The sequence below is a fragment of the Charadrius vociferus genome, unplaced genomic scaffold, assembly GCF_000708025.1.
Source record: "Charadrius vociferus isolate BGI_N301 unplaced genomic scaffold, ASM70802v2 scaffold758, whole genome shotgun sequence".
NCBI classification, from domain to species: domain Eukaryota; kingdom Metazoa; phylum Chordata; class Aves; order Charadriiformes; family Charadriidae; genus Charadrius; species Charadrius vociferus.
Window position 1 is genome coordinate 824781 of NW_009649934.1, and position 15450 is coordinate 840230.

A 15450-nucleotide genomic window follows, 5' to 3' on the forward strand; every position below is an offset into this window, starting at 1 on the left:
GCAGCCCAGTCGTTCTCTTTTAATTGCAGCGAGATAAGCTGAGGGGGGAAGGAGGTGTTGGTACGCAGAGGTGGAATGGTGTGTTTAATGAAGAGAGAGCTTTGTAAGAGTCAGGACTTCTTTGGGCTCAATACAAATATAATACGTAACCAGAAAAAATCAAGTTTTCGTATGTTTGAACTATGCGTGTTCCTGAATGGTGTTCAGCCTGTGATACTTTGCCATTCAAAGATGATCACAGTGATAAAATAGTTCTTGTTTGGGGTTTTTTCAGTAGTGCTGTAAGTTAGCAGAGTTCATGGGTAGATTCTGTTTGGTCCTGCACAGTGAAGGATGGTGCCCTTTAACGTTAAACAAACCTGTTTGAACATCTTGGTGATCGAGGCCTTTTATTGTACTAGTGGTGTCACCGTTGCTATATTGTTAGTTAACGAGGAGCCTGAAGTTCTTGGATTAGAAACTCATATGGTGCCGAGAGCATAGTGTGCAGGGGGATGAGAATAGAGATGCTTTCTTAATTTGCATTTAGCTTGAACAGGAAGGGTTAGAAAACTTTCTATTTCACATGGTTCTGATAGGTCAGATGGACTTAAAGGAAGGCTAATACAGCTGTGTAATGATGGCAGAAATGGTAATTTAAATTGTTTTCTGGTTTTCCATGTAGCCCGTAAGTGGCACAGAAATGGCATCAAGAAACCCAGGTCCCATAGATACGAATCTCTCAAAGGGGTGAGTATTTCTATTGATATTCTCAGGTTCTTAAGCCATTGAGACTTAACTGTGAAAAAAATCAAGTTGTTGCATTATTTTGACTGATGTATTTTTTACAGGCAGAGGCTTATACTTAGATGGTCAGAACCCACTGTGGGATTCTGTTTTATCTTTTGCTTACCGTATGTGCAGCTGTGATATTTTTAACCCACGTGTATATGTATAAAACTGCTTTTTAGTTATTAGCCAATTTTGTCTCTGTCCTGCTCAGGTGGGCATCACTAGCTGCTGCTTCCAGTGAAACAAGCACGTGTCAGTTGGATAGCTCTTCTTGCTTTGAGTACTACTGTGTCTCCTACTTCTCTGTAGCCTTTAATATTATTTTACTGTGTGTACTAATAAAGAGAATTTGACTCAGAAGATGAGAGGAATTGGCATTTCTGGACAGTACATAAGAAAATGACAGCATTTTGCTTTTTCTGAGGTTAGACAAGTGATGTAACAGGTCTTTTTTCACACTTGAACGTAAAAATGGGACATCTTGGCTTTTGGAAGGGTTGTGATTCTGTTTGCTTTGGAGTTGTGATTATCAGCTTTTTGGTAGGGACGTAAAAGCTTGTCTTCTGCATATCTCAGTGACAGTTCAGTCCTGCCCTCTCCTGCAGATAGTCCAGCAGTCTCTTGAGTCTGCCTTCCAGCACTGAGTGCCCATGAGTTAAGATGACAAAATCCCAACACTCGTATGTGCCAGTTAAAATGCCATTTACAGTAAAATAGTAAATGTTTCTCAGGGGATAGTAGCTGATAGCAACGCTTTTCAGTGCTGTCACTTTTTTCTGTTAATGTAAAAAGGAAAGGCCTGAGGAAATGCTATTGGTTTTTGCCTGAGGATTACATGTGTATGTGTTCACCTGCTGAGGTTGGTTTGTGGTACTTTAGATCTGGAATGTATTGTGGCACGGAAATGAAATTTGTCTTGCTTACAGCTTTACTCTAATTATCCTGTTTTTTCCTGTATGTTTATTGCTGGGGTTTGGGGTTGGTTGGTTTGTTTGTTTATGGAAATTAAGGAAAACAGCTAGTTAAAGGATGGTTATGGATGGCTACAATAATTTTGTTGTAATCAGAAAAAACTTCTGAATTAATCATAGCCAGCATTTGGGAATAATTGGAACAATCTGGAGAGTCATATATATGTTTTTACATCTGTCCCTTCTACAACATGGCTTATTCTTTGGCTTATTCTTTCCTTATTTTTATAGGTTGATCCCAAGTTTCTGAGGAACATGAGGTTTGCAAAGAAACACAACAAAAAGGGGCTGAAGAAGATGCAGGCCAACAATGCCAAGCAGGCTGCTCAGCAGAAAAAGGACTGACGTGGTTTAAGACAAAGGAACCCGTTTTCCTATTGGCATGTGTGTTACACCATTTTTGTAAAAATAAAATTAGATGTAACAAAGTCTTCACCGTCTGAATTTGAGGAGAACCCTCCAAAGGTCTTGTTTGAGTTGTATTTAGATGCCAGCCAGAGCTGTGGAGAGGTTTTGTGTTAGTAGTGTCAGCCTCCACCCACACAAAGTGAAACAGCTGCTCCATCCTCAGTGCTGTTCTACTATAGTCATTGGTACAGGTTGTGAGCATTTAGTAGTTCAAAGTCTGTTTTCAAGTTGGGAAATGGTTATTGAGTGAAGCTCTAAAATTTAAACAAGAAACAACGTGTTTCTTTTTTTGATAAATTGAAGCTAGTGTTGCCTGGACTCTGAAGTGACAGTATTCAATACAGGTAAAGTTATTTTTGATATTGGCACACATGTTAAGAGTTCTCGCATACCAGGATTTTTATGATGGTTCCTAGGGCTGCTACAGGAAGGTGATTTCCAAGGGCTGTTAACGTGTTTGCTGCTTTGCTGTCCAGGTAAGGCTGTTACAGCTATGGAAATCCTGAAAAATTGGAGGGCGCTGAGTGCTAGCTATAGTGTTAAGAGATCATAATAATTGGTGTTAGGAATGGTGTGCGTTGTATTCCAAAATACTTGAAAGTACCCACCTGATGAAATGTTCTGACTGGTGAGATCAGGGTAGTAACATTCAAAAGCCCGAGAGGTGTTGTGACAGGGTTTTGTTACTGCTGTCCTTCTGTAGATCGGGAGAGGACTTCGCTCCCCAGGTCCCACCAGCCAGCAAAGCTGTTTCAAGAAGTGCTTTTTAATTACTGAAGTGAGCCACCTGTTAAAATGTTCTTCATTGTTAAACAGTGTTAAACTGTTCTTCAAATTGCAATTCCAACGCTTGTCCACCCGGTGGTGTAAATCCACGAATCGACACAAGGGCTGGAAGTTTATAAGTATCTTCTGACTTTGCAGCATAGCAGCGAAATATGTGCTGGACAAAAAAAATAAGTGTTTCAACTGAAACATCCAACTAATGTAATTAGTTGTTTTTTTAAATTGTTTAGCCAATTACCAAGTTGCAGTATTATTTTGAAACAAGGTAAATATTTTGTGAATTGAAGCCATAAAGAATTCAAGTCTTTTCCCAATTCCCACTCTTTAATTGTTTTTGACTGATTAAAAAGACCACCCAGCTCTAAGCCAAACAATATAAAGAGATTTACTAACTTAAAACTCGGGAGTTGAGGAGTTTTAAAGTCTGAGGAAAGTCTGCAACCCCCAACTGTGATTCCTGCTTTGTGCATCTCATGGGCTGTTGTGGAGGTTGACGTTTGTCAGCCAAAAGAACTTAATTGCTGTGCAAGGGCAGTGTGCTGGTCAGGAGGGGTGCTGGGCTGGAGGGAGTGTATAGTCACAGGGTTCGTACCACCAGCTAGATAGTCTGCTAAATAGTCAAGACAAAAAGGTCTGGACCCCGCTGCCCACAGGAAGGGTGAGAGGTTCCTGGTGGTCGTCCTCCCTGGAGGGTTATTGTTGCGAGTGATAGGTCACCCAGAGACAGATCCACGGCACTTCAATCCCACTGGCCTCGGAGGTACCCCAGTGCCTGTGGGTAGGTCTCAGAGGTCTCGGGCTGTGTGGCTGGTGCCTTCCCTGCTTGAGCGAGTTTGTCTACAAAGGCAAGGTTGCACAGCTGTGGTGCAGGTTAGTGTGCACATCTGGCAGCCTCAGCCCCTGGCCCAGAGCTGCCCAGTGTCCCCCTGCAGCCCTTCTTGGGGCTGGCAGAGAGACGTGGTGTGAGGAGATGGTCCCTTGGGTTGCTGCTGGTGTTGGAGGACACGGAGTGGCTGGTTCAGCTGTGTAAGTGAAGGTCAGTTTGGCGCAGATGTGTGTTGTGACAAGAAGAATGAAAGAAAAAGCCTCAGAACAGGGGACTTTGTATTGCTGTACCTTCACCTGTATGTTTGCATATCTCCAACCTGTTTTAAGTTCTGCATTTGAAATCTCTAGCACTAAGGATTTTCTATCCAAGAAAGGGGATTTCATCTCCAAATTGTCTTGGTGTCTTCCCCAGTGTGATTGTGTTGTGAGAGTAGCTAACCCACAGGATGCAGTTTGAGGGAAGACAGAGAGAGGGAGGCAAGGATCAGGCTGAGAAAAGGATGTTGGCGTGTTAATGAGAAGCAGAGAGGAAGATTTGGGCTTCCTGTGGCTGCAGGCAGCTCCCCCAGGCCTGCCTTCAGAAGCAGCCGCTTCATCTTGCTGCCCTTCATGCTGCCCTTCAGTGGGACAGCTTCCCAAATAAGGGCTTGCTGACTTTCTGACCAAAATAGCGGCTGCGTGACAAAATGCAGCACGGTGGAACGTAACCTTAATCCAGGCATCATTGTGTAGCAAGAGACAGGAATTTTGTGAGCTTCCTCAGCAGCTCGGTGTCAGGTTTGTTGTTATCTGCTCCCTGCCTGCATGGTGGACCTGCAGGACGCTGCCTGGACATCAGTTGATCACTTACTGCGTTTTCTAACCCTGTGACAGCTCAGTCCACAACTTCCATCCTTGTGGTAGAGGTTGCCCCAGCCCAGAAGAAAACTGTGGAGGGAAGTGTGTGCTGACATGGCCTTGTGGTGGGTCTTCATCCTCTTTTGCTTGCCTTGTGAAATAACATTTAAGTTCTGTGTCTTGATTTCTGTTGGTCAAGTGAGGTTGAAGATCCTTTTTGGGAGTATTACGTAAACAGAGCCCAGGAGACGGAACTGGCAGCTGTGCCCCCCTTTAAACTATTCCCATTTTGCAGAGCTCTGTCATCTTTGACATTTAGAAACTTCAAAACTCTTATAATTAAGTCCTTGGTATCCTGCAGGAAGCCAGTGAGCTTGAGAGCGTCTCTGCTCAGCTACTGCTGTACATTGGGTTATACATTTTGTGCTTGCTGCTGCTGTATGTCATAACTCGCTGCAGATGATTTCTCCCCTTTGCAATTAAGAGGTCTCTGTATCAAGTTCCAGTTTGGCTCCTTTTCTCCCTTTGATTAAAAAAAAAAAAAAAGACAGGGAGCAAAGGGCACGTAACTGAATACTGAATCAGCTCATTTGGCAAAGGTGAGCAGTCACACTGAAAGCCAAGAGTACAGAACTGCGAGGAGAAATCAAAGCACTGGGAAACACTCTGATGAGGCAGAGTGTTTACTGGGGACATTGATGTTCACGGTGAAAATGAAAAGTAGAGCTGGATGCGTGTTGCTCCGTCCCCTTTACCGCCTTCCAGTAGTGTACTAAAGCAAAAAGCAGTGAGCAGAATACGAGTTTTGCTTTGCCCAAGTTTTGAGGCTGTTGCAGGTGTTCCTATGCAACAGGGGCTTTGGCACGGTGAAATATTGTTTATTTGGCATATCTTAGCTCACATTGTACTGCTGCTGCCCTGGTGGCAGACAGATGACAGTAGGCGAGCTGCAGAGGTTTTATTAGGGGGATGAGTACCAAGTGTCTTCAGGTCTTCCTGCAGTCAGTTCACACAGCAAAGTTTTACTGAGGGCTGAAGAGAGGCCTCGAATATGCTGAAAAAGCTGCAAACCAGGGCAGGAATTAAATCTACTGCCAGTGAAAGCAAGTGGAGCACATGGCCTGAGAACTGTGGCTGCGTCCAGTGGCACGGGCTGCTGTCACCTGCCAGCACAGCTTCTGTCTTGGCTGGGGGTTTCAGAGCACACAGATCTGGGGACTGGTTTAGTGGTAAGTGGATATTTGCCTAACAAAAAAAAAAATATGGATGCTTCAATGACTTTTTTTTAATTATTATTATTATTGTTGTTATTTTTTTCAAGTAGTGCTTGTGGACCTGTGTCACATTCCTTAAAGGATTCTGGCACCAAAGCTTCACTAGACATGCAGGGAAAACTGCAAATTTGTTTGGAGTTGCACAGGTACATGGAGTCCTCTGGGTGGTTTTCATTCACCAGTAGTACATCTCAAGGCCCATCCCCTCTGTGGAGGCTTCAACTGGGTTGATCCTGTACTGGTTACTGGTTTTTCAGCCGTCTGACCCACTCGCCGGCCTGTCATATCGCGTTCCATTCCTAATGCAGTTGTTCCCGTGTTTGCCAACAGTGAAATCCACCCGCAGCACCCCACCCCGTGGCATTTGCTGTCTTACTCCTGGAGGACAGGCAGTCTGTTAAGACAAATTGGTCTTGCAGCAGTTTTTCTGACTTCACACGGAGCGTGCTGACCTGCTGGCACCTCTGGTCTGAAGACTAAAAAAGCCCAAATAGTCCTCAGTGTGTCAGCTTTTCTAGGGGCAAGTTTCGGTTGCTATGAGACCTTGTTCCTCCCTCTCCAGCCACCACCTTCCCTGTTTTGCTCTCAGAAAAGAGTGGGTAGAGAGTGAGGCTGTGACTTGCTGCTGCCTGTGCCATTGAACCAAGGGGGGAGAGCTGAGACACGTGGCTCTTTGCAGCCATCATTTTCCCTGGGGTCAGAGGGATCCTTCCAGGTCTCCCCCCAAGCCACCAAGTTGGCTGAAGGGAGGGGGTTAAGCTGGGAAAGTTCCTTACTTTTTTCTCTTGTTCACTCTTTAGGGAGCCAAAGCCTATCAGTAAGCAGTGGTGAGTATCTTGGAGATGTCCTTGCTCAGTGTTGGGATCTGGTCAGGACAGGAAGATAATGGGGCTGTCGGTGATGCCTGCTGAGATGTGATGTGAGAGTGTGGGTTGCCCATGGGCTGGATGGCTGTGGGGAGAGCTGGTGTCACCTTGGCTCGTGGCCGAAGCCCGGGTATTGGCACCTCTGTGGAGGTGTCCAGGCCTGGGGTAAAACATTTCAGCTGTGTCCTCAGAAGTGGGTTTCAGTGGGAAATTATTTCTGCTGCTACACTGGGGAGGTGAAAAAATGATTATTTTTGATCTCTAGGCTACGGGTTCATTGGAGACAGAAGACAGTAACACACAGGAGCTTTTCCTGGCACAGGGTTGTTCAACCCAACACATTTCTGTGTCTGTTGGCTTCTGCTACACCTGCAATTCTGCTGAATCAGCAGGGACTGTGGTATCAAGGGCTTGGGACCCCTTTCATTGGGTCTTCCAGATGTTTGCATAAGGGGCATTCCCAAAATATCCTAGGTTTTAAGGAAAAACATCTGCTGGAGCTGACAAGGGTTCATTTCCTTGGTTGTGGTTTTACAAGCACTGCTTGGTGCTCGTTGTCCAGAGGAAAGACACAGCAGTGTCCTTCCAAACATCTGACAACTCCTCTCAGGCCTGTTTTCACCTCAAGCCTGTTTGGTCTGAATTGTAGTATGTCATTACAGCTACAAATGAGAGCATGTGTCATGCCAAATACAGCTGCTCAGGGTGTTACTTCCATGGGGGTGGAGGGAGGCTGATTTGGGGAGTAAAGGCAGGAGGACGGTGCAGTGGGCATGGGGGTGCTGGCATGGGGGCACGCTTGCCCAGGATTTGCACTGACACAGTCTTGTGCCTTGCCCTGCCAATGTTTATTTTGCTTGGGTAAACGTTTGATTTTAGCAACACGAACGCAATGCGTGAGCTGTGCTGGGGCTGTAATTCGATGGGAAGAGGCAGCTATGTGCAGGGGGAGCTGCTAATGCAGCAGGAATGCTGCGCTTCCTTGGGACGGGAGAAGATGGCACCCGGGGCCCTCCGGGCACAGCTTGTCTTCCTCAGCCATGCTGTCACCCCACGCCTGGCAGTCAAGACCCAAAGCAGGGTCATGCCTTGTTCAGGGCCCCTGTGGCCTGAATGGACGTGATTTCTGAGGGGAAATTGGGTGTTTCAGTTCTTGCAGTGAGGTTTCCACCTAAGGCTCCTGGAGGACTGTGAGGTGCTGCAGGGCTGCCATTGCCTGCTTCCTGCTAGGCTGGGCGAGGTGGGAAGGAGGCACCCAGTCTGGCTTAGGAACGGCTTTTATTCATGTTTCCAAAGAAAATACAGGTGGTCTTTCTGCATGTGTCGCAGCGTGGCCGTCAGGATGGCGGGGAGGAGGAAGGGGTGTCCCTTGAGGACAGCCAGGGTGAGAGCAGGGAGGAGAGGGACTGTCCCTCACTCGGGGATTTCGGTGATGGTATAGGTGGTTGTTAATTCACATTTTGTTGCTAAAATGCTGCTGGTGCTCCAGTTAAACCAGCAGGCACCAGTGCTGGCTCCTGAACCCACTCACCATGGCAGGCATGAGGAGATGCAACACAGCAGCTTCCCACCAAGCACCCGTGGCTTTGCCACTGGGCTGGCAGCAAAATACCTCCTTGGAGACTTAAAGCTCCAACTGTGGTGTCACCTTCCCAGACACAGTTTGCAGGCGCTCAGCGTGGCCCTGAGGAGCAGCCCCATTAGTCACAAGTATGTGACCAGGGTGAAGCTCTCCCTAAACCTCCAAGGAACGACCATCTGAGGCACTCAGTATTAACGCGTTTTATTTTCCCAGCGGCCACCCTTCTCAGCACTCAGTCTTCATGCTGGTAGCCAAGGGACTTAGCCAAGGAGATGAGGTGTGGAGCTGGAGGGGTTTAGGAGATTTGGGCTGTCATCTGGCCTCAGATTTATTCAACTCCCTTCATAAACTCCAGGAACTCTGCCAAGGGGAAGACATAGGAGATAACGGGTGTGAGGTGGGACCCAAGTGCCTTTGCAGCTGCCAAGTGCCCTCTTGGCAGGTTTCCCCAGCCCTTTCTCCTTTTCCACCCCCCCAATGCGTGAGAGGCGGGGGAGGGAGGGGGGTGGCTACGGCTCCTCTGGCCGTGGCAAGGACTCCTCGTGACTCCCACTGGAAATGTCACCAGAGCCCAGCATCAGCCTTGGCCGCCACCGAAACACTAGAGATGAGCACCTGGGGAGGGACATGGCCACCAGCTCAGCTTGGAAATGGTCTGGGGGTCATTTTGGCAGCATCGTGTTCGAATATACAGCCCTTTGGAGGTTGTGCTTGTGCTTAGGGGGCAGGTCTCTGGTGAAAAGCAGGTTTGCTTCAGCACAGGCTGGCTCTCTCAGTGTGCAGAGAGTTAAGGCAGCCCCAGGCGCTTGCCACCATTTCACAAGGATAAGAAACCCCCCATCCCTGTGCAAACACCAGCTGTGATCAGGCATATTGCCCAGCGCTGCCTGCACAAGCTCACACCTGTCCCTGAAGGCAACCGAGACCACAGGAGCTGCCCTGGGGGACACTCGAGGGCCCACAACCAAACTGCAAGAAAGACTCCTACCGTCATAGTCAATCCTGCCATCATTGTTTTTATCTCCATCTTTCATCAGTTCTTCTATGTCGTCCTCGGTGATGGTCTCTCCTGTTGCCTGCAGCATGATCTTCAGCTCCTCGAGGTCGATGTAGCCATCGGCATTTCTGTGCATGGATGGAAGATCTCAGAAGTGTACCAACATGCTGGGGAGGGGGAGCTGGGGTGGCTGCACTGCTCCCACCACCCCACCATGCTGAGTCACTGCCCTTACTTATCAAACATCCTGAAGAGATCTGAGAGTTCCTCTTCAGTTTTTCCTTTGCTGTCGTCTTTCATACACCGGACCATCATAACAAGGAACTCATCAAAGTCTACAGTGCCGCTGCCTGCAGACAGAATAAACACCATCAGACAGCGCTACGGTGGGTGGACAGGCAATGCCAAGAGATCAAACTTCCCGTTGGAAACCAAGGAGCGAAACTCAGGAGAGCAGCCCTGCAGCAAGAGGTAGCTTTCAGGATGCTGTCATAAGTGACTGAGGCCATGAACTGACTTCATCACCAAATTTTTACTTTCTGCAGTCATTCTGCCAAGGCAAAATGAACCAGAAGTCCTACTGGAAGCACTGATGAATGGAAATTCCTGCTACGGAATATGGATATAAAAGCTCCAGAAGGCAGGTATTCATGCAGTGTGGTTTTGCACCAGCAATACAGTACTGTTATTTTCAGTGACATAGTTATGTTCCTTTTTTTGCCTGACTTTTAACTATTTTTTTTTATTATTTTCCAGTTACTTAGTACAGTATCTCTGCCCAACTTACAGTGGATTTTGTTATGTGTGATCACTGGTAGACTGGTTTAATCAATATCGGCAGTTATTTATATGTGTGTGTGTACACATTGGGAAAGACTTTCACAATGACAGAATCCTGTAATTGTGGCACTTCTGACATGGCAGTTGCTGCATTCAGCGTATATTTTGTTTTTTAAATGGATCTCTGCAATTTCAGAGTAGCCCCCAAAATCAGTTCAAGCAGTCTGATCATTATAGGAATAATATTTGTAGTTTCTCTTTGCCTGGAAATTTTCTAGAGGAACCAGGCTGAAGTTTGGTGGGTGTTTAGTGTCCTTCAAAATCACAGCGCTGCAGGTTGCTCCTTGCAGGCTGTGGCTGTCCCTAGCACGGATCCTGCCAGCACTGCGCAGACGCTGAGCACTCCCAACCTGCCCCATTCCCCCCATGCCTGTGGTGCTTGGGAGAGTAGAAGAAACCCAAATCTCTCACCATCCTCATCCACCTCGTCTATCATCTCCTGCAGCTCCTCAGGGGTGGGGTTCTGCCCCAGCATCCGCATCACCTTCCCCAGCTCCTTGGTGCTGATGCAGCCATCCTCTGCCCCCAGCACGAAGATGTCGAAGGCAGCCTTGAACTCTGGGGAAAGAGGGGAGAGGAGATGTGGGGGTCTCGCCCCATGCCTCGACCCTGCAGGTGGACAGCCCTGGGGCAGGGGGCTCATCCCAGGCACAGCCTCCCCTGCCTCTGCGTCCCAGCACTGACCAGGCATGGCACGGGAGGGGAAACCCCGGCACACACACAGAAACTGCCTTTCTTGAAATGCTGGTGGATCAAAATCCCTGGGTTATGCCCTGTTTTGGCCAGACTGGGCCAAATTGCACCCCATTTTCTGCGGTGTAATTGCTGAGGCAGGCTGGGCTGCAGACTGGGGAGCTTGTCTTTAGTCTGCAGTGTCAGGTTAAAGATGCACCTACCATTTTTTTGTTCTTCTGTCAGCTGCTCAACCTGTAAGGAAAACACAGACACCAAGTCATTTTTCTTCCTCGGCATCACTAATGGTTAAAAGGTAATGTTATTTGTTCAAACAGCCTTTGCAAAGGTCAGCCAAGCCTTACAACAGTCACCCTCCTGGACTACAGGATATATGACCAGTGAGGTTTTGACACCACAGCTTTGTGTAGTCTAAGAGATTCTTCCCCTTCAAAAAAAACTTGTTCCCAACTTCTTTGAAGTGAGTCTCATTTCTCGAGAGTGGCAGCATCTATCAGAATTAGCCTTTGCACAAGCAGCAAAGACCCACTGGGAAAAGCATTTGTCTCTGTCAACCTTTTGGGGATAATTTCTTGTTGCTGGGAGGCTTCACAGCGGGACGGCTGTGCTGCTGAGGGCTGCTTGTGTGTGGGCTGAGGCCAGGTCAGCGGTGGGACATGCTGGTGAGGTCCCTGGGGAGGGAGAGGCAGACAAGACCATCCCTGGTACTTGTTTTTCAGCCCTACAGTTGGGAAAATTTCTGCACTATCCAGAACATTAACAGCTGGTCTGCTTCCATCCAAGTCAGTGTTTATTGCAAAGGTTCCTGCCTCAGAAGGGAGCTGCAATTCCCTTTAGCCTGTTTTGGGTATCTCCCTGAAGAAATGGCCTGTGGAGCCATGAGGCGTTAGCCAAAATGTGCTGGCAGATTATTCCCAAACCCTACCCTAATCCATTCCCTGCAGGCAACCAGTGGGAGCTTATCAGTTAGTGTGAATTAATGAAAATAATCAATGAGGAGAGCAAGGAGGAATCCATCAGCTCTGTGTCATGCCTCCTTAACTGCCTTTCTCTCTTTGGCTTCGTTCCTGCCTGCTGGTGCAGCTTAGCTAAAATTGCTGACCCCACCACTATGTCCAACAGTAGCATCCATTAAAACACTGACTTTTCCCTCCCAGGCCAGTCGACAGCCTCTCCGGAGTCAGACAGACATTACCTCTGCCAGCACTACCTCTGGCCTGTGCAGAGAGTGCCTGACCCCACTGATGTCTCCTTACTACTGTCTGCAAGCCCTGTGTGAGCAGTCCCTGACGCCCATCCCCACCATGTTTTGGTCAGGGCAGAACCCCTTGACCCAGGGCTGCGGCACCTTGTCTTTGAGGGAAGGCTGATGCTTTTGCTGCAGAGTTGTTGTTTTGCAAAAGCCAGCTGGAAGTCACAGAATCATAGAATGGTTTAGGTTGGAAGGGACCTTGAAGTTCCAACCACCACCGCTATGGGCAGGGACACCTCCCACCAGCCCAGGTTGCTCCAAGCCCCATCCAGCCTGGCTTTGAACACCTCCAGGGATGGAGCTTCCACAGCTTCTCTGGGCAACCTGTTCCAGTGCCTCTCCACCCTCAGAGTGAAAAATTTCTTCCTAATATCTAATCTAAATATATCCTTCCCGCTTGCAGCGAGAGGCAGGGAAAGAGCTTTTTCTTAGGGGGCCGGAGCCTACGGGAAGCAGGCAGAGAGCCTTATCCCACTCCCCACGCACCAGGAGGTGAAGACTTTCAAGTCAGAAAGCGGTAAGGACAGCGGCAGGATTACCATTGCAGGAGGACACCCAAGGCTGCTGTGGCCCCGGCGCTGCTGAGGGCAGGCAGGCAGGCAGCTGCCGGCCCTTCGTGGCTATTGTTTGGGCAGAGCGAGGGCTCCCTCGGCCGATGTCCATGGCCGCCATCCTGCCACTCGGGTAACCTGACCCTCTCGGTGCGTTCGCTATTTATAAGCCTGGGTGAGAGAGGTGCTGGAGATAAAGATGAGTTCCCCGATTGTTCCCAGGCTTTGGTATTTATCCTTGCAGCCCTTTATCTGGACACTTGTCCCTGGCACTGTTCTTAGTGCTGCTGAACAGAGCCTAAAAATGTTCCCAAAATAGCTTTGTGCTTGCACACCCTTATCTAGGCATGAGTGGGCAAGATGAAAATCCACTGGGTTCTCTGGCTGCACGTAAGGAATTTGGCATAAATATAATACTAATATATGCCATCAGCGTGCAGCAAATAAAAAAATACTCACTTTTGAAGCTTCCTTGACTAATGAAATGATAGATGTGGAGCTACGCTGCATGTAAACTAAATGCATTATAACTATAGAGTGACACTTTTATTACAGAGATGTCTCTTGAGCTGTTTATAGTGCCCTCTGGACATGGGTGCTGTTCGCGGCTTTATTCCTTTTTTCCCTCCCCATCAATGCAGGGATGGGTTTCCCCAGCTGCGGTGTGGGAAGGCAAGCACTGAGCTCACAACACTGCGGCGGCCATGGTAACACCAAATCTGCTGTATTTTGCTTTTATCAGCTCTCTTCTTCATCACATGTTTCCATTTGAAGTCAGGCAGGGGAAGTTGAAGTTCTTGAATTTTTTTTTTCCAGCTAAGTGTTTTCTTATGGTTAAAATCTTGGGCAATAAATCCACGAAAAAGCTGTTTCTCTCAGCCATGCCTGGCTTAGACTTGTTTTGCCTCGTAAAGGTGCTGGCAGGTAATGCCCGGGACTCGCGCCCCACGTTTACCAGCATGGCCCCACCTTCAAACCACCAGCAAAATCCTTATGGGAACCCATCAGGTCTTTTGCATGGCTCATTTTCCTGGTCAAGGGTTCTATGCTTGGGGGAAGTTTTTGGTATCCGAGGTAGGAATTTTTGGGTCGTTCTCTATTGCTGCAGTTCCTTTTTCTTAGCTAAATTGCTCCATGGTCCAACTCCGCTAAAGCCCACAGGCTGCAGCTAGGGATGACTGTCACCTGTGGATTTTTGCCCATTTCTGGGGTAGAGATTTGGAGACAAGTTGAAGCTTGTGAACCCTTTCATTTGGGGCTCTCTGCCCATGCTGTGAGAGCGCTGCCCCAGCAGACGGCCAGACCCTTTTGGCTGTGGGCATCGCTGGCTTGCAAAGCACTTCAGCCTTTCTCCCTAATTACGGGCATGAGGACCCTAAACAATAAGGAGAGGAGCTGTGCCTTGAGTTGCAGAGAACACATTTAATTAAAAAGCTTAATTAGAGACGCCTGGACTTTCTTTGATTTTACAGGTCACATTTTTCTCCTTTTCTGAGGTGTTGGTTGGGGGACTCAGCGCTATGTTGTACAGCCTTTCCTGAGCCTTTTCACACTATCAGGATCACTAGAGCAGTTGTGTTTCACGAGGTTCAGGGCTGACCAGAGGACAGGAGAGGTGTGAGCGTTTTGGTTTTTTTCTTCAATTATGTATCAGGCACTATCTTTCTTCCCTCGAAAAACCTTGGAATTAAAATAGGACTGGTACGATGTATTTTTTGTGCCCTTGGTTAACATCAAACTTGATCAACTATATATTTAAAAAAAAAATCATCAAAAAGCTGTTATTTTAACTCCACTTATGGAAGGGATGCAGTAGCAATCCACACAATCTCAAATCTATTTTCATCCTTCTTCCACCTGCACATCACTGTCTGTCTACATTACAAAATAATGCAGCGTTCTTATTACAGACCAAATAGTTTGGGTTTACCCGGTGAGCGCAGCGTGCAGCTGTGTAAGTTAAAATAGCCGTTAGGATGCTCTGCGTTCCCTGAGAGCATAGCTCACATTCTGCATTTCTGCAGAGCAGATATCAGGAGTGGCAAAGCAAAGGACGATGTTTGGAAATAACTTACAAAAGCCGAGGGTGTTTGGTTTTTTTTAAATCTCCAAGCAAAATATTCAGCTAAAGAAGAGGGAAATGGAGCAATGGCAGAATTATAAAGCACCAGAAAGAAGAGGGTGAAGTTTAACCCATAAAAATAATGTTCATTTCATGGGAAAGGCTGCTCTGCTTTGTCTGGGCTAAAACCAGCAGCCACCTCTTCAGCTTTCAAGATTTCATTGTGATTTATAACTTCACCTATGGGCCATCTCCCTGCCTTACAGTGGGGAACCAGGGGAGTAGTTGTAAATAATTTAGGAGCACAGCTGAGAGTTTCACACTTGCAAGAGGAGTGTGAAACCTTCAGAGCCATCAGTGGGAAAGGTTTGTGTTCCGGATGATGATGTTGACTAAAAGTTGCCACCCTATAATTATTTCTTACTTGCATTTCTCCATTGAATTAACTCTGTCACAGCTTTGGGGAATCTACTATAAGATCTCCAAAAACCCTTTAACCCCCCCCCCCCCCCTCCAAACCACAGCCCCAAAGGGAGGCACTTACCGCTGCCTTATAAATGTCATCCATGGCTGGAGAGGGTGGGCAAGGGGCTGAGGGATGTCACGGTCACACTCTGCCGGCGCTGCCCCCGCGAGCCCGGCTGATATAGAGGGCTGCCCACCCCAGGGGATGTGACCAGCCCACCAGCAGACCCGCACGCCCATCCCCGTCCCATCCCCGGCCGCGCAGCA

The 15450-nt window shown here is 47.8% G+C and overlaps 1 protein-coding gene across 2 annotated transcripts; it reads right to left on the reverse strand.

Annotated features, from left to right (window-relative positions):
* Positions 1 to 8516: 8516 nt before the first annotated feature.
* TNNC1 (troponin C type 1 (slow)) lies at positions 8517 to 15309 on the reverse strand. 2 transcript variants are annotated; one of them, XM_009891237.1, is made up of 6 exons: positions 15263 to 15309; positions 11057 to 11087; positions 10572 to 10718; positions 9556 to 9670; positions 9312 to 9448; positions 8517 to 8683 (listed from the first exon to the last, which is right to left on the reverse strand). In XM_009891237.1, exons 1-6 carry the CDS (start codon positions 15284 to 15286, stop codon positions 8652 to 8654), a joined length of 486 nt encoding a protein of 161 aa, XP_009889539.1. In that variant the 5' UTR covers positions 15287 to 15309; the 3' UTR covers positions 8517 to 8651. The 2 variants fall into 2 exon arrangements, with proteins under 2 accessions (XP_009889539.1, XP_009889538.1); XM_009891236.1 differs by lacking the exon at positions 15263 to 15309 and having other exon boundaries at positions 8652 to 8683; positions 11057 to 11132.
* Positions 15310 to 15450: the final 141 nt, after the last annotated feature.